The 18,602-nt window shown below is 49.1% G+C and overlaps 1 protein-coding gene across 16 annotated transcripts; it reads right to left on the bottom strand.

Annotated features, from left to right (window-relative positions):
• Positions 1–331: 331 nt before the first annotated feature.
• Positions 332–18,011, bottom strand: ETV4 (ETS variant transcription factor 4). 16 transcript variants are annotated; one of them, XM_040536768.1, is made up of 12 exons: positions 17,871–18,010; positions 17,550–17,644; positions 17,350–17,443; positions 17,127–17,174; positions 11,940–11,993; positions 8,961–9,087; positions 8,513–8,671; positions 7,912–8,156; positions 4,065–4,133; positions 3,521–3,693; positions 2,343–2,444; positions 332–2,223 (listed from the first exon to the last, which is right to left on the bottom strand). In XM_040536768.1, exons 2-12 carry the CDS (start codon positions 17,592–17,594, stop codon positions 2,002–2,004), a joined length of 1,338 nt encoding a protein of 445 aa, XP_040392702.1. In that variant the 5' UTR covers positions 17,595–17,644; positions 17,871–18,010; the 3' UTR covers positions 332–2,001. The 16 variants fall into 16 exon arrangements, with proteins under 16 accessions (XP_040392702.1, XP_040392697.1, XP_040392696.1 ...); XM_040536763.1 differs by having other exon boundaries at positions 17,350–17,446; XM_040536762.1 differs by having other exon boundaries at positions 3,521–3,690; positions 17,127–17,209; positions 17,871–17,974.
• Between the last annotated feature and the right edge of the window lie 591 nt (positions 18,012–18,602).

The following is an 18,602-nucleotide window of genomic DNA, read 5'->3' on the forward strand; positions in this document are numbered from 1 at the left end:
TTAATTAAAACCACGGAGCTCATCTCAGCGGCTGGTGCGTGGTCAGGGTGGGAGCGTGGGCAGTGTTCGCTGCAGCCAGAGGTTGGGTGTTAGGGGGAGCATTGAGGCTGTGTTGTGAGTGCGACTGCCTGTGTCCCAGTTTCAGCTAGGATGGAGTTAATCCTGGGAGGACATCCAGGGAGGGAAGCGTTTGTTTCTGGAACACCACCAAAATCCAGAAGCGAGCCCCCTTCCCTATACTCTCACTTAGCTGCCCAGGGCTGCAAGCTGGGCAAACCCAGCGCGGAGGGGAAGAGAGGACCAGCCAGGGGCTGAATGAAGGGCCGCTGGCCAAAGACATAGACCAATTTATTAATTATAGTATTTTTACACTCATAAATAGTAAAGGCAGATTATACCAATGGCAGGGTTCCTTTCCCCTTCACTTCTGGGACACCAGAGGCACCTGGTGGGAGCAGGGCAAGGCAGGAGGGCCAGGAGCTGCCCAGGGCTCTGGGCACAAGGAGGCAGCAGCAGAGGAGGCTGCCCCACGTCCCTGGCCTCGCCTGGGGCAGGGAGAGCTGCTTTCCCTGGCCTTGGGCCCAGGAGCAAGGCTGGCAGGGCTGGTATTAGCCATGCAGGGGTGAGGCAGTGGGGGAAATCGGGCTTTCACTCAACACACAGTTTCCTCTCTCTCCAGGCATTGGCAAGGCTCCGTATTCAGCAACGAGGACGTCAATCCAAAGCTGAGGGAAAAAGGCTTTTTTTTTTTTTTTTTTTGTATGGGTTCACTGTACTCCTCCTTGTCTAGCTGGGCGCACGGCCGGAGCACCTAATTAAAAAGCATGGCACATCTCACTGGGGATGTGGTGCCCGTTGTAAATTTTCACATTTGTGGAAAAACAAGCAAAGAGTGGTTCAACTGCACACGCTGCATTTGGCTGCAGAGATATCTGCCCTCCCAACGCAGCAGAATTTCCTTCAAACAGGCAAACGCCTGCAGTGGTTAAGTCTAAACTGAAATTTTAAGAACTCTGGTTTAGGTCACTTTGTACAGCTCTTTCTTAACTTGCCCCACCAGGTTCTTTTCTCGCCTCAGCTGCTTTTCCAGCCAAGCCCGGGAGCCTGCCAGCTCTTCACAGATCCTGAGGACTGCTGTAGAAATCATTCACGCTGGAATAACCACGCCACTCAGAGGGACTGGTGGCCCAGGGCTGGCTGCCTCCTGCAATCCCCCCACCTGACGGTGATGTTGGCTTTGACCTGCACCCCAGAAACACGCCATGAGGCAGCTCTGCAGTTCCCCTGCGCTGGAGCAGGGCTGTGTGCTCCAGGCCCGCTCTCGTCCTGGCCCCCGTCTCCAGCTGCCTTGCTCAGACAGAGCGCCAACATACCAGACAGCCCTGGCAGGGAATATTATGGGCAGGGAGGTGACGAGGCAGGAGCATGCACAAACAGGACGAGCGTTCCCCATTCCCACAGAGCAGTCCACAGGAAAGGCGTCTGATCCATGGCACAGCCCTCTGGGGTGAAGGCAAGGCTGGCCTTGCAGAGGTGAGTCCGTGCAGGTCCGAACCATCCCTTGCTGAGGACAGGGCATCCAGAGGCTCAGGACCAGAGGAGCAGAGCCAGCAGCAGCACCGTAGCATCCTCATAGCTGAGAAAAAGCTGAGCAGGAGAACATCTCGCCAAAGAGAGGGGCTCAGCAGCCGAGTTTGGCCAGAGGCAGCAACCACCCGAGGTGCAGCTGAAGCTGCGGCTGCCCTGCTCGGAAGACGGTTGCATCGCTGAGACCCGGTCCCATCCTGCCAAACACGAGGGTGGCACTGCAAGCACCCAGGATCCCTGTCAGCTGCCAGCTGGTTATCCATACATCTACCTCAACTCTTTTCCTGACCACGGCAGGTATTCGCCGTTCAGTGCAGCCTCAGGCTGGCCTGGGAAAATGCCTATATGGATTGAATACTAACCAGACATCTCCTTATATACACAAGCAGGGGTGGCAGCCGGCTCCCAGCAGCACTAATAGGTGTAGCCTTTGCCATAAAGCTGCGGGGGGAGGCTCCCAAGGTCCGGCAGGTAAGGGGCGTTCTCATCCAGGTGAGACAGAGGCACCGTGTCCTCCTCGCTGATCTGACGGTCAAACTCGGCCTTCAGAGTCGGCCGCTGGTTATCGGGGAAGGCCAGAGAGAACAGGGCTTCGGGCTCACACACGAACTTGTACACGTAGCGCTCCCCAGCCACCTGCGGGGAAGAGAGGAGAATCCTGCAGGCACACGGGTGGCATCAGAGCGATGCTCTCGGCACCAGAGCAGTCTTGCAAAACCATCAGAGTCTCACAAGAGGCTGCTTTGCAAACTGACCTTCTGCATGATGCCCTTCTCGTAATAGTAGCGAAGGGAGCGGCTCAGCTTGTCGTAGTTCATGGCTGGCCGGTTCTTTTGGATCCCCCACAGCCTGGCTACCTGCAGGATAAAGCCACAAAGTACGTGGATGTCTGTGAGCCCAGCCCAAGGGCAAAAGGCCATTACCCAGCTGTTTCTGTTTTGAGGACTAGGACCACGCCAAAGCACATATCAACCCTTATAACATTTAAGTAATAGGCTCGATATTTGTTTAGCAGCTCTTCAAGAGGGAGAGCAGAACTCAGACTGAAGCAGAGACGTTTTTCCTGCCATTGCAGAGCTCGGTTTTGCTGCCTCCACTTCTCATCCTCCAGTACTCTGACATGCGAAAGGACTTCTTCATCCTGTGCTACACTTGATCTGCAAGAATCAGACAAGTTTACTGGGAGCCCTCCTCCACTAGAAGAGCAATGCACCTCTTACTCCTACTACGTAGAGCTCAGCTTTGTCCACGAGGCCGAGGAATCTCTTGTAAGCAGGTCAGCCCACTGAAACAACTCACCTGCACTGGAAAGTGCCCAAAAAGGTGGTATGCAGCAAGAACAGGGCTACAAGCAGCTCTAATCAGACAAGAACACATTCCAAAAGTCTCCTGAACATCGTCAGGTGGAATTGGTTTTTTGGTTGGTTGGCTTCTGTTTTTTTTTTTGTTTGTTTGTTTTTGTTTTTTGAAACATGGTGACATTAGAAATGACACCTTAGTTAATATTATTTTTGATACTGAAATACCTTTAGACTAGGCCGTGGTTTCTTTCAGATTTTCATGAAAGCTTCCGTGATCAGTAGGGTTCAAAACCCCAAACCTCAATGCCAGCCTCAGGCACGGAGCATGAGGAGACAGCACAGATCACTGCGAGCTGGGGACTGAAGTGTGTCGTGCGTTGGGAAGTGGAGACAGGGTGATTTGGCTCGCTGCATTGCCGAGACCCTAAACCTACAGCCAGCCTTTGTTCAAGCTAACACGGTGTCACCCAGGTGCTTGGACCTCTTCTGAAAACCTGGGCTTGCTGCAGGGTTTAGCCAGTACCCCTGGGAGGCAGGAGCCTTTGCAGGGCAGAGGAAAACCACCTGGGAATTTGCATGCTCAGAACCAGCAGCTGCTCCCCTGAGCCTGCGGAGAAGCTAGATGGTTTCACCTCCTCTGGCTCAATCAGCTTGAACTCCATGCCTCTTCCAGTCCAGGCGATGAAGTGGGAATTGGTCGGATCGTCCAACAAAGCCACAAGAAATTGCCAGAGCTGGAGAGATCCCCGTCGCTGGTAGGGAGGTCCTTCCCGGTACCCTCCGACCTCCTGCTTAATGTCTCCTGCTGAGAAGGAGAAACAAGCTGTTTCTAAGGGTAACAGTGGAAAAAAAAAAAAAAAAGGAAGAAAAAGACAGTTGCAAAGAAAGCGATTTCACAAAAATGCACCCAGAATATTTCAGTTCACATAAACCAGAGCAGCAAATTCACCAGTAGCTCTTCTAGGAGGAGCTCTGATGCACCTCACAATTAAGCTACGGATGCCAGAAGGCCTTTTCTGCTACAAAGGCACAAAATGCCAAAAAAGCAGTATGAACCACAGCTAACACACCTACAAAAACACAGCGCAATGAACCACGCAGACAGCGGTCAAGCGGCTAGCAAAGATGCTGAATAACCCTGTCTCACAGCAAAACTAGAAGTTAGTTTTCTCTGACCTTCAAATTTTTCTGGAACCACACAGACGTCATCAGAGAAGGATCTCATCTGCTTGTCGTAGCTGCAGCCTGAAAGAGAAAAACCACGCAGCCCGTCAGGGACAGGGGAGAAGCAGAGCGCAATGCGGTGCAGGGAAGGAATGACAATCGCTGAGTTCCTCACATATTCAGATAGTTTGGATAACTCTCAATATTTACATACACGGAAAGGCATCAAGGAACAGCAACAGAACAATTAAACTGATTTCACTGCAAAGCACGGGAGGCAGAACAATCCTGCTCTCCGGAGGTGGGTACCTAAGTGCAGCCGTCAAACCAACACCCGCTTAGGGCCCTCCTAAAGGGCAGCGACAGACCGGTCCCTTTTACGCCGCAGCCATGCCATGACAAACTTCAGCTTCTCCATGCTTTTGATCACAATTAGCCGGGTAAATCTTTGGGATGGTACCACACGATTTCCTGCAGAACAGCCAGTCACCTGCATGCCACCCTTAACGCAAATTCTGGGACACTCTGGGACAACAGGCTGGGTTTGCATGATTCCTCTCCCTCAGTTACCTCAAACTAAGCTTGAGCTCTGTGCCCTGTTACTGTTCTCACAGGTTCTCACCTGTGAAAGGCATTACATTTTTCCAGGGGGCATTATAAAGGTGTTAATAGAGAGCAGCAGCATCTGAATGTTTTCTACAGGCAGCATCTCAGAAATCTCCTATCTTACGTCTCCCTGGCTTCTTCCCATCAAGATAGGGAGTTCTCCCAGAGAGATTATTTTTGCCTTTACATTTTCTCAGCTAAGTTTGCAAACGAGCAGGTCTTTTTAAGATCTCTGTGCAGCATGTATCATTGCCTGGGCATGGTAATTTATATCCGCTATATCTTGTTTCCAAATCCCACATTTTCTCAAACAAACCTATTTTCTGTCCACAGCCAAAATGGAAGCTGTAACAGGGAGCTTTGGAAAGATTTACCTCGTATCCTTCATGCTCCTGTGTAAAGCCACTGTCTTCAGCAGACATTTTGCTGATGCTAAGGGCGGAAGGGTACTCTGAGCTGACAGACTGTGCGTTATTACAATCATAAACTACTCTCAAAAAAGCATTCTTCGGGGTTTGCACATTTTCTTCCCCTGTCTGGACAGAAGGACCCAGTGAAAGTGTAGTATCAGCAGAGATGCGTTCCCTACTCTCGGGGGAGCTTTTCTTTACGTATTTATTTCTGCTAAAGTGACCAAACTCAAAGTGTCCATTAAAACACCAGGACACCAGAGGCAACACTCCCTCTAGAACAGTGTATCGGGCAAGTGGTGTCAGGGCAGCAAGTCTTTGGACAGGTCTGCAGAAAAAAAAATAAGATTTACCCCTCGTGGAATATAAGAGAATTACCTGATTGCTCTGGTGTCTAGAGAGCTATTTTTGGAACTATAAACTTTATTTCTATTGTGATCCTCTGAAGTCTCTGCTATTTGCTCTGTGTGCCCTGTTTCTATGGGAAGCAGCAGGTGGAGGTTGGCTCGGCCCGAGGCAGCTCAGCACACGTAGCTCAGACAGCTCAGACCCAGCTCCATGCTCACACGCCCTTGGAAAGGGCCAGGCTGTTGTTAGCCACCCGAGTCTCTTCAGCCTCTTTTGGTTTTAGACTTTAGGATCTGTTTGTCAGAACAGAGCAGGTTTATCTCGCACGGGGCACCAGCTCTCTCGGGGAGCTGCTGCGGGGAGCAGCACTCGGGTTTCCAGCAGCAGCCGCTGTCAGCAGTGAAAGCTGATCCCCGGGCAGCCGGGCTGGGAGCGCTGCATCTCCCGACGCCTCCATTTTGTGAATGAAATTCCTCTGCCTCCATTCAGGGATTCAGGGAAGAGGCACGGGGCCAGGCAGCGCCGTGAGCCACAGCTCGGGGTCGCGCAGCACAACCCCTGCACCCAGCGCCCCTCTCCTCTGCCAGGACTCGAAGGTCACCTCCTGCTGCGGGGATCCGAGATGGGTTTTCTGTACGGGCTCCAAGATATTTGATTCCTTCCTTTCTGCTGTCATTTACAGAAGATTTTGGTGTAAATCCATTAAAGCTGACCTCACTTTTCTCCCTTTCTGCTACCTAGCGGCCCACACAACCCCCTGAAGGCCAAAACTCCCTGTGAAACCAGAACACCCTCTCCTCCATTTCTAGTGTCATGAGTGGGAAACTTCAGTGGCTGGTGGTGGAGCTCACTGCACAGAGCTCTCCAGCATATTAATTCGTCTGGTTTAGGGACTTTTACCTAGTCACTGCTACGGTTTCTGAATGACATCCATATGAAGTGAGTAGAAATAGTGTTGAGATTCATCTCTGTGTTCCTCTGTTTGTGAGGTCTCTTATGACACATGAACAGGGGGATAAAGGTAAATTTAAAGCGAGAAAAAAGACCTCTTTACACACTGCATAGTATCCTGTGAAGCCTATTCCCCTGGGGGGGTGTTTTTACTGAATCCAAGTCCTTCATAAGCTTTTGACATTTACGTGAATAGTGAGACCACCCCATAACATTAAATACAAAGACATAAGGGAGTTTCAAACTCCTAAGTTACATGGCATAAACTGTCCTCTAACTGCCTTGAGCTAGGAGAAAGTTTCTCTGCTTATGTCCACCCCTGTGTGTTTGTTTGCACATCTGTAACGTGCACCAGGCATAATCCAAATCGCGGAACTGAGCAGCACAAATCTGGAGCAGAGGCTCACAGGATTTCTTGTTAATGGGGCAAACTGTTTCCTTTTCTGTACATTTTCACGTGCATCATTGCCTGTTCTGCGGCAGCAGCTATACATTGCTAGGGAGATGTCAGAGAACCTTAGGATACTCCTAGGGCAGAAAGTGAACGTGAGGCAGAAGCCCTGATTCCACTTTCTCTGCCAGTCCTTCGGTGAGTTTAGCCAACCCCCATGAGCAAGCTCCTTTCCTTTAAGGGCTCATCTTTGGAATCCAACCAGAACGATCAGCATTATCTGACCAGATAAAAATATATCTAAGAATGTAAGATTTCTGTCCAAACCTCCCAAATGCATTGGGCTGGCCAGGTGCCAAAGTGTTTTTAGAGATTGCAGGAGTCAGGGCTCCAGCCAAGAAGCCGGGGCTGGTTCCATTAATGGAAATGGAATTGCCATTATTTATTAACGCAGTGATCCAGCCTGGCTGAGACGAGGCATGGCGTTGCGTGATCATTTTCCATGTTCGTTATCTACAAACACAGTGCACCTTTATCAAGCTTTACAGATTTAGCTTTTGATGAACGTGATCTTGCATGCCAGTGCTGCTCTGATATCCAGCCTCGCAGGGCTATGGGCAGGACAAAAATGGTTCAGACTTCACCAGACAGACTGGGACATCATGATGAGCACTGTCTGGCAGTTCCTGAGCTTCACTGGAAAGCAGTGGGCCAGGAGATCATTTTTTAATTTAAAAGCTGCTTAACATCACACTGTCAAAAGCAGCTTTTGTCCGAAGACCTTCACCTTCACCACAAGACAAGGAAAAAAGTTTGATTTCCAGAGCTATTAAAATACCCTTAAGAATAACCTGAGTTGTTCTGGGTTAATTAAAAATTTGCAGTCTCCCCTAAAGGCTGCTTATTCCCTTGAGGAAAAAAAAAATAAAATAAAAACATGCCTTAAATCTACTCTGAGTAGGTTTAACATCACCTTCGAGCTCCTGTATCTCGTTTCCACTCTACCAGAAATGTCTTCCCAGAACATTGTATGGGAAGTGAACGTCCCGAGCTTCTCTTGGGCACACTAAGCAGTCCAAATTAATTGCATTTCCTACTCCACAGCCAGTTTGCCAGACCACACACCCCCCTGAAGATAAAACCCGGTTTATACCTGAGTCGTACATGTAGTCCACCTGCTCCTGCTTGATCACCACGGCTGCTGGGTACTGGCAGCTGCTGCCCGCCTGGCTTGCCTGCTCGTACCGCGGGTCGTGGTACTCCTGCTTGAAGCCCTGCGGAGGGTACTGGAGGCAGGGCTCGGACAGCTGGCGCTGGTAGCCAACGGGGGCTTCTCGGGCCATGCCCTGCGAGGAGGGGAAGGAGCGGCACATCTCCACGGGCGGCTGGTAGGCAGAGCTGGAAGAGGGGAGAGGCTGTGGGATGGCTGCTTGCCTGGCTCTCCGAGCTGCAGGGGGGCTGCTCAGGGGGCAAGCTGCCTTGTTTTGCTTGTTACGTGGGCTGGAGGAGCTGCATGGGGCAAGGAAGGGACCCAGCAGCAGGCATTTGCCATGGTGGGCTCAGTGCTGTAGGCTTCCTCTTCAAACCCCAGGCGGCAGCAGCAGCTGTGGGTCCCAGGTGCTTTAGTAATTTTTTTTTTTTCCTGGGATCCTGAGGTTGTTGGAAGCTGAGCACTTGGATCCAGATGCTACAGCCCCTCCTGTTCTGAACCACCAAAGCCTGGCCAGCAGCTGCTCCTCCTAGCAGGAACTCACCTGTTTTCGATGAGGTATCCACAGCTGGATGTGGGGTGGGGTGGCCCCGCAGGGGTCAGGAAGCTCCGGTCCTGTCTAGGGAACTGTTGGAGCGGTGACTGTATCGGGGTTCCTGGGTCGGGGGACTTGATTCCGACTTGTCTGGGCTGATCATAGGCACTGGGACAGTCAAACGGATATCGCAGCGTTACAGTTCTGCAGTCAACATTGCTCTCAGCAACAGGACAGCAATAGGGAAACGAGAAGGTGTTGGCCCAGATCCCCTCCCCATGGCTCCGAGCTACCCCACGCACTGGAGATACCAACCCCGGGGTGATCTGTACTGCAGCACCCCCCCCCCTCACCCAGCAGCCGGGCCAGATGGTGGTGACACCACCCCATCAGATAACGTGGTAGCTCTTTGTTTTAGGAAACAGTTCCCCGTAGGCGCCTGGGGAAGCGGTGTTACCTGGCATAAAGGCACTGCTCGCCATTGCGGTACTGGAATGGCTGCTTGTGGTTGCAGGACAGCGTGGGGTCCGAGGAGGGACTCTGTGGCTCCTTTTTAATCTTAGCAGGAGGACTGTGAAAAGCTACTGTGGGGGAGATGTGAAAAATCCAGTTGAAGTTTTTCTTGGTTACGGAGAGAGTCCCGTAAACAAGTCCCCTGCCTCAAAAATCCTATTTTTGAGCACACAAAAGCAAAGCACAAAAAGTGCTCCTTTGCTAACACACCTGGTAATCAAGTCTTGTGGGCAGCATTACCATGCAACACCACATTAAATTCTAACATACTTCTATGATGTTGCGCTGCAGATTTCCTGATAGCGTAGCTTGTCTTGTAGGACAAAAAATGAAGGTTTTTGCAGACAAAGCTAATGAGCTGAAAGCCTTCCGTGGGAAAATACCATTATAGACATTGCATCCTATTACAGGCTGTCACCAGACTACCTTGCACACAGACACCTCGCAGAAGTAGCATTTCCAGAAGCACTAACCAATTTATACAGATATATTATTATATGTTATTTTGTATTAGCTATTCCAGAAGAGCTACATCAGTGTTAAAGCAGAGTACAAAGCAGAAACCTGACTTCCAAGCCCCCACTTTCACTATAAGCCACCTCCAAGCTGGAAGAGCAGCTTGCAGGTCCTCTCCGCAGCCTCCCTCCATCCCTGGTGCATACAAGGAGGAATATTTCTGGGCTGGTTAGAATTTCATGAATAACAAACGTGGGCTGCAGTTTACAGCACCAGGATGTGGGTATTGTTACTTCTTGTGCTTAATTAAATCCAGCAGGGAGAAAAACTTCCTTCACTAGTTCATCAGAAAACCTCATCCTGGCTGCAGGGCACAGTAAGCATCTTCTGCCTTTGCCTCTGGGCTCTGCTACTGCTGTTAGGAGGCTGCTGACACTTGGGAAGGAAAGAAGAGTAACCCCAGAAAGGTACAAAGGTCTAGCCTTGTTTTTCAAACAAGGGAGAGGTCTGTCCTCCAAATCAAAACCGTAAGCTCTTCCTAAGGCTCATTGCGGTCCCCGTTTGCCAGTTTACTCCCACCTCTCGAGCTGCCACAACACTGCTTACGAGGAGTGGGATGCTCAGAGCTGTGATTACAGTTCCAAGGGTGGAAGGTCACATCCTGAGCTGCAAATACCTCATATAGCTCATACTTTCGCTGGGTTTCTTTCAGCACTAACCCAAGCCATATGAGCAGCAGCCACCCTCAGGACAGCTCTTGCTCCCTGCAAATCCTCTCTGCGCCTTCAGAAGCGCTGTAGCAGGCTGCTAGCAAAAATGCTGCTGCCTCTCTCAGCACAGGAGGTTCTGGCCACTTCAGTTTGCCAACACACCTCCCAAAAATAGTTTTTCTCAGCAAGAAAGGAAAAAAACAAACCACAAGTCTGACTCCTTTTGCCTGCCTTGGGATTCAGCCTACCCCAGGAAAGCCCGTCTTCACCCTCTGCATCACACCAGGACCCAAACGGCTCCAAACAGCCCGGCACAATCAGTAGGAATAAATCCATCCATAAGAGACCAGAGCCTCGTATTGCTTCTGGCTCCTGCTCCTCCTCAGGGACAAGGGGCTCCCACAGCCAGCCCTGAGCAGCTCTTTTCAGCGTGCAGAGTAAAGGGATGGACAGAACCCATCTAAAAATGCTGATGTTTTGGCTGAGGCTTCGGAAAGAAAAAAAAAAAGCAAAAAAAAAAAAAAAAAAAAAAAAAGCTCTGTCCAGTACACTGAGCTCCATTGAAGCCTCGAGAAGCTAAATGTGCTAGGAGCAGCCAATTCTTTCCGGCCCCTAATAGCTGGAACAGGCTATCGCATTACAACCGGCTCATTCATTCGGAGTGAAACATGGGAGCAGCCCTCTCCTCAGTTCTAGGTCAAAGAGAGGAAGAAACAAGCTGCATGACTCAGAGAGCACGCCAGAGCCAAGGCGGGGAAGGAGGTAGGCGAGAACACTGCGTCAAAGCGCTTCATTTTGGTTTTCACAGGGAAAAGTGCCCCAGGCAGAGAGGGGCATTGGCATGGGAGAGCAAAATCGACTGCAGCAGCTTTAAAGGAGCACCTCTGCTCCCTGAGCTGCCAGGCGTGCGTGCCCAGAGGACGGGGAGGCATCTTCTCGCAGCCCTGACACACCGCTGAAATTGAGGCTCCGGGTTCCCGCAGCTATTCCGAACGGTCTGGATTAATTTCAAGTGCGTAGGCTTGGTCAGCTCAGCACCAGGCTCCATCTGAGCTGGCAGCACGCTGTGAGGACCGGCTGAAGCAGGCCCAGCGTGAGAAGAGCAGGAATTTTGTACAGCACCAGTGGGGAAGGTTCCTAGACCCACGCCTGGACCTGCGCAACGCTCAGCTCCTCTGCAAGGTGAACACTCTGCCCAGCTCTCAGAGCAAATGTTTGCGGTGCGCTTCACACGCCCCTGTGCAAACATGTGCCGTGTTTTCGACAGATGGCTCCTCGGGGCAGGGAGAGGCCGTGCTGGCAGCACGAGCTCAGCCAGAGGCCACGCAGGTGAGCCCCAGAGCAGCACCCGGGGACACGCAGCACCTGGAATTCCACGTACAGCACCTGGAATTCCACGTACAGCCCCCTTCCTTTTGTTCTGGGGGGAAATTGCTCAAATTCTGCCTTTGAATATCATACAAATGCACTTTCTAAGCTCTTCAGGGATAGCTAATTATTCACATACACACCAACCAAGACATCTGCTGGAAGCAGTCAGCGCAAGGGACTGGTAGCTCCCACCACCCACATACCTTTACATTGTCTAGATGGGGAGAGTTAGCTTTTTTTGTCTCTTGTCTTTGTCACAACAACGCAGGGACGAGCACTGCAGCCTCAATGCCTGCGTGTTGCATTTACATATTCGTTTGGGTGAAGTGTCTCCTGCCCTTCTCCCCCGAGATGCACCGTCCGTCCGTCGCCCCTGCGCTACTTACGGTTCTCTGAATGGAAGTCAGGCACAAATTGCTCATCGCTGTCTGGAACCTGAGCTGCCGGGGGAGGGAGAGAGAGAGAATTAGATTTGGCACTTTGCGCGGTGTAATTAACAGTAAGGTAGAAATAAGTCTATGCAGGAAAGATCTGAGCTTTCCGCAGGGATGCACTTTAGTGACTAAGGCTACTTTCCCTCTGGGATTAATGAATCCCATTCCTCTGCCTGCAGTTGTGCTGCATCAGCCTGCCACTTTCTTGCTCTCTTACCTTGGAGAGAAAAAGGACACCAAGTTTATTAGCTCAAGGCTCACATTTTTCCTTAGCAACATAATATGCAGAGATTTTTAAGCATTTAGCAGGGGGAAAATAATTACCAGCTGATAGATTTGGCAGGGTTACGCCAGAGCGCTGAGAATGGGGAACATCTATGCCTTCAACAGAAACAACCCTTTCAGTAGCTCCAGAAGCAGTGGATAGCTTGGCACTAGCAGAATAGGCTATGTATGTAGATCAGCAGAAAGAGAATATTTCAGAAGAAAAAAAAATTAATATAACCTAGTAGCAGGAGAGAGAAATTATAAATAACGCCGTGCATGTATGTATGATTTTGTAAGTGGGAAATGTAAGAGCAAGCCTGACTACAAAGCACTGCTCTTTCCCCAGTGATCAATGCTGTAAAGCTTATTTCTAAGCCTCTGCCCTGTGGACAGCACTGTTAGCACCACTCCAAGAATACTGCGGTTTCTTAAACCTCGCTGGTATTTCCAAGACTGTCTAAAAGACATCTGAAAGCCTGCAGAGGCCCCATTTACCTGGCAGCAGCACACCCCCTACAAGATGTTGCTGAAGGTGGTAAGTCGTTAACAACATTAGCATCTCAATGATGTTGAGAAGCTTCAGGCCTAAAGCCTCCTGTAGCCAAACTGGAGAGGCTCATGGCATGCACAGACACAAGCTCGCTGTCTGTAGTTTGTTGCCACTGGATGACCCAGGGGTTCACATTCAGTAATTCTGATTTCCATGACTAGACTTTGCTAAAGCTGTAAAAAAAAAAAGCTGGTGAGAGATTCCCGGAGCATCGACATCGAAGACACGAGGAAAGCCTTCCCCTGTGTACTTCATCACTCTTTGGACTAAATACTTATTTTAAATTAAAATACTTATTTTAAATTAAAATATTGGAATTCCATATTCCATTGGAACATGGAATTGCTCACCTGCCTGCAGGCAGCTGCCTGCCTTTTCTCATCTCCACCTTTGATCAGCCCGTTCATGGATCACCTACCTCGATGTGGCCTTAGCTCACGCCCGGGTTGCCTTGAAGCCATTTCAGAATAGGGAATTAAAACATACTGAAACTGCCCAGAAGAGGGAAAAGTTTTATTGCAAGATGCACAGGTGCCCTTGACAGATTATTCTAACACAAAATCAAACGTTATAATAGGAATTAAGTCATTTTGGTACATGCAGCTAGTACTGGTCTGTTCGTTTTGGTTACTAGCTCTTCTGATTTCACAGAAGCCAGCTACGCATGTTCTCCAGTTTCTGCTTCCCTCATTTGCCAAGTGAAGCATTAATCAGCTCTGCCCTTGCACATTTGCAGAGGAAACAATTCCTTCAGATTTTTCGACCATAAATACAACCGAGCTCGCTTACGCCCTCCTACAGAATGGTTTGCTCCTCTCTTTCCTTAGCTCACATGGCTTCAGTCCACCCCCAGAGCAGCCCTCCACTACCCAGAGACAGCGGCTGACGTGGTGAATTCAGACCTGACAAAGAACTGAGCACCTAGGTAGGCTCTAGGAGAAATTGCCATGGAGAGAACCCTTAACCATGGCACGTGTCGCATTACAATAATATTTTTATTACTTCCAACAATTACTTTTATGTCCCTTTAATTGCAGGGAAGGGAGAACTTGCAGCAGATGCTTATTTCACAAAACCTCTCAGAAACTATTGCTGAAAATAGCATCGCTGTTAGTTCACAACAGAGCCAGTTTGGGATATTGCAAAGCGAACAAAAATACTGCACTTAGCCCTAAAGCAAAGGTGAGGTAGTCAAAGTAAAGGGAGATGAGGAATGGAAGCCCAGTAATCTCAGTCACGTGAAGCTGAGCTAGACAAGACAAGCCAAAAATAAACCTCAGGGAATAATACTGCACTAACGACAGGCTGCGGATTAGAATGGAAGGAGCCAAGCTCTTCTCATTGCTCCTTAAAATAACCTATATGACAACTAATGGGAACCATAAGTGGTAAAAGGAGGGGAACAGAAGCAAACCTACATAATTCCTTTTATGAACTACCTTGAAAAAGTGACATCAAAATAGGAGAAATAACAGGGATCACATCACAGGAGCTGAGTTTGGATTTCTCAGCTTACTGCCCATTGCATTGCTGACAACCTCGCTCAAAGAATCACTTCTGTGCAGCTGTCAGCTCCATGTCACATTCTAACAGATTCTGGTTAAAACAGTGTAGACGAGGACTTCAGAATTTTAGTAACAAGGCCTAGGTTTTTTCAAGCATCTGTTTCTTTTAAGAGCCACCTATATGCAGATAGTATTTTACGCAAAAGTGAAATCAGGTGTTAATTGCTACTGTTAAAAATACTCTTAAAAAGCTAACAAAGATACCCCTATGAATGAAATCACACACACACACAAAAAAATATTTATACATATATACTCAAGTATATATGTGGTTGAAGTTTTATTAACACTTCGCATATGGCTGAATGCTTGTTGTAAATTTGTATCTAATATTTGCTTCCTTCCTATTTTTTCCCCTTAATTTAAAAGTAACCATAAGATAGAATAAAACATAATAGCCAAAATAGCTAAATACCCTGCTTCAAAAGCATTTTTTATTTTTGTTAAAATCCTGCGAGTGGGAATCACCATGGGAGAAAATAGGTCCCTATGCCTATGTCTAAAGTCATAAACCAGATGATTAAAACACACACTGAATTTCCTCAAAATCTCACTTTGACTGTGACCAGATGTGATGAGCTGTATAAGAAACCCACTTCCTATTTTCTGAAAGCACACAATAGATATTATCACTGGGCATTTCTTGCACTGCAACTGCCAGTTACTAGAAAGTCAAGTGTTTCTCTTGCAGTCACCCTGGAATTTTAATCTAATAAAGACAAAAAGATACGGGAATGGAAATTCTACTTGCCAAAACAGAAAAAAAAACAATAGCCTTCAACAAGTTTTTATCCTCCAGATTCTATTGTGACCTTTCCAAACTAGCTCCTGCTATGAAACCATCTCTGAAGTCTTTTGTATCTACCATAGTTTAACGATTGTTACTTCTGGACTCTACCCTCATTTAATTCTGTCCCTATTAAAATCTTGTCTTCTCAGCTCTGAAGATTCATTAGTAATTTCAAGAAATCTCTCTGCATTTCCATCAAAAAATCTCATTAAGTTTTATGAAGCACTGACTGCTGTGGGAAGGGTATTGCTCTTCATGTTTATGGCACAAAAGCAGGTAATGGGAAACCTGGAGCTCATTCGGAGCCGTGTGGTTTTGACAAGCTGTTGGGATGCTCTGTGACTCAGCTGTCCCCATCAGAAAATCAAGACTGCAATGCATAATTGCCGGATGTATTGCAAAGAAAAAAATCGTAGGAAGTGGCAAAGTTCCTGAAATTCCTTGCACAAAAGATGCTACAGAGCATTAATACTTCTAAAGATCAAGTGAGAAGGTAGGAACTCAGGGAAACAAAGTCCATTCACTGACAGGAAGCAAAGGGCAGAGCTGTTTGGAGAATCCAGAGTTTCTTCCACTCTAGTAGCCACTAAAGATTTCTTACCAGAAGCGGAAGGTATTCATTAGGAAATACAGTTTCGTGCTGCTACTTTTCTTCTAAGGTTTGCATTATGATTTATCAACCACATGACAGCAGGTTCCCTTTCTCCGTTCAGTGCTACAAAACCCTGCGATGACCTTCCCTTCACCCAGGGTGCTGGTGAATTCATTCTACAAGCACTCTGCTACTGACAGACATATCGTAGTGATCGTGTGCAAATTCTTTGGATTAAGGAGCTATTTTAAAATATTAGAAAGCCTAAAATGGAAAGTCTACCAGGATCCAACTCTGAGGCAAACAAATCTCATCGGCAGCTCAAGGTTTTTGAAGATTTAAGAGAAACCAGTCTCAAGCAAGCATGCACACTCAGCAGATCTCATAGATGACCAGCAATTAATACCTATTTTTCCGCTCCAAATTAGCGAATTGTTTCAATCCCAGATGAGCCTCCAGATAATTCCTTTTGCATCCTTACAGTCCTCACACCCTTGAATGCTGCCTGATCAATGACATTTCATTTTAATTTGAAAAAAAAACATAAAACACTCTTTTTTTTTTTCTTACTAACCTTACTGAGGTTACTACCTTTTTGAGGGTTTTTAGAAAAAAATACAGAGAACTGTTTGACAGGTTTGTCCTTCACTTGTTGAAGAATTCAAGGAAAGAACCCTGCTCAAAATACCATGCATATTTTTATATTATTGTTAAATATTTCTTAAGTACCTAAATGTATTAAGTGCTCTTATGTTTATCAAAAGTCTGTACTTGAGGATACATTTTGAATTCTTCTGAAAAGGGGATCATTTGTAGGACTGGAATTAGAACAAATTCATTATGCCGTTTAGAACCACTTTCACTTTGAATTAACGGCACTCCCTGGACCTTGAAGTTTCCTCTTCCTTGAAGTCAAAAGGCAAAACAATTTAGACTTTAAACTGAGCAGCATGTAGAAAGACAAACTCCAGGAAGGTCCTTTCAGAGAATTATCTTTAAAAAATCCTAAGAAAAGCACCTTGTTCCCCGAATTAAAATAACAGATTATTGTTTGTTTAAGAAAATATCAATGTTTTGGCAACTAACAAAGATAAGCAACACATTAGCATAAAATCAAACCAGTTACAAGTAGAGGCTGAAACGAAAATTGTAACCAGGAAAACGGGCTAACAGCCAAGTTCCATTCATAAGCAAATACCCAGCACAATAGTGTGATTCATGCTTCTTCATTTACACAGCCCAGAGGTTGGCAAGTCTGAAAAAAAACACTCAGCGTTTGGAGCTAGGCAAACGAAGCACAGGAGCAGAACAAACACCGAAAGACGAACGAGCGAGAGCCGAACAAACCAAAACAGAGCGAGGGGAAGGAGCCTACCTTCTGTCAGCCAAGTCTCCTGGAACTGGCTCAAGTCCTGGAAGAGGTCTGCACGAAAAGCGAGAGGGTTCCTCAGTGGAGCGCTGGGGAGGGACAGCAGGATGCTCCAGCGGCGGAGATGCCGGGCGGGACGGGGAGGTGGGGGCGGAGGCGCAGGGGGAGGACCTGCTCCCTGCCCAGAAGCCTTCACCACCCCCAGCCTCCCCTCCACCTCCCCCCTTACCTTCCGAATCCTGCACCGGCGGCAAGCCCGGCTCCACGGGGCTCTTCCCAGCGCCCTCCGGAGCCCCGCACCCGGGCCCCGCATGGCCGGGCGGCTGCTGCGGGAGGAGAGGATCAGTGCGGGGGCTCTGAGCGGGGGCTCTCCCGGCCCAGACTCCCCAAACCCTTCCCAACCCCCCGCCCTGCGGAGCCGCCACTCACCTGCGGGAAGGTGAACGGCACCTGCTGGTCCAGGTACCCCTTCATCCTGCCGCCCGTGCGCTACCTCCGCGGAGCTGCCGGCTCTCGGCGGGCACCTGAGAGGGGGTAGAGGCACAAGGGGGGGGGAAACTAACAACGAGCTGAGCCTCCCGCACCTGCCGAAGCCAGCCCACCGGGCGGGGGGAACCGTATACCCGGTGGGGGACTCCTCACCGCTCCCCAAACTTGAATCAACGGGCGGCAGCGAGGCCGCCTGACCGGGACGAGCCCCCGGGACGAGCCCCCCGCCTGGCCGGGACGAGCCCCCGGACCGAGCCTCACCCGGTAGCGGCGGCTCCCGGCCCATGCGGAGCCCGGGGCAGCCCCGCCCGCCCGCTCAGGCCGCCGTGAGCCCGGGGCCGGGCTCCCATTGGCGCATCGCCGCCCGCCCGGCCCGGCTCCCCGCTCCTTTGTTTCATTGACTCCCTGAATGAAGCCCTGCGCCGGGCACGCCCGCCAATCCCAGCTCGCGCTGGGCCTCGGCCAGGGGGGAGTGGGCGTGGCTTTAGCCGCCTGGACCAATCAGCGCGCGGCGCTCGGGTGTTCATTCAAGGACGGAGCGCCCATTCATAAAAAAACTCCCGAAGTTCATTCATGAAAGGCTGCGGAGGAGCTCGGGCTGCGCCTGGCAGCGTGCTCAGCCTGCGCTCTGACTCCCACCCAACGGGGCACACGACCAGGCCTGCCAATTCTCACCCACGCAGCAGTCATTTTAAAACAGTCTTGAGGTTGTTTCTCTTCAGACGCTGTTCTGTTCAGGAATTTCTTCAAGTTTCGACAAGATTTGGACAAATCTCACTCATCTATCTGGAGTTAAAATAATTAAAGCCTTAGCTAACGAAAACAGTTTGACTCTTGCAAATGTTAAAGGGGCAAGAGGCCCAAGTTATCCCTAACGCTTAATGGAAACTGCATTTTTGACAAGTTTTCTCTACAGTTAACCTATACTGATGTGCCTGTGGTGAAAGGAGTATCTGTTATAGAAAACAGTACGTTTAAGCATCTAGTCAACAC

Source organism: Cygnus olor, chromosome 25 (assembly GCF_009769625.2).
Source record: "Cygnus olor isolate bCygOlo1 chromosome 25, bCygOlo1.pri.v2, whole genome shotgun sequence".
NCBI lineage: Eukaryota > Metazoa > Chordata > Aves > Anseriformes > Anatidae > Cygnus > Cygnus olor.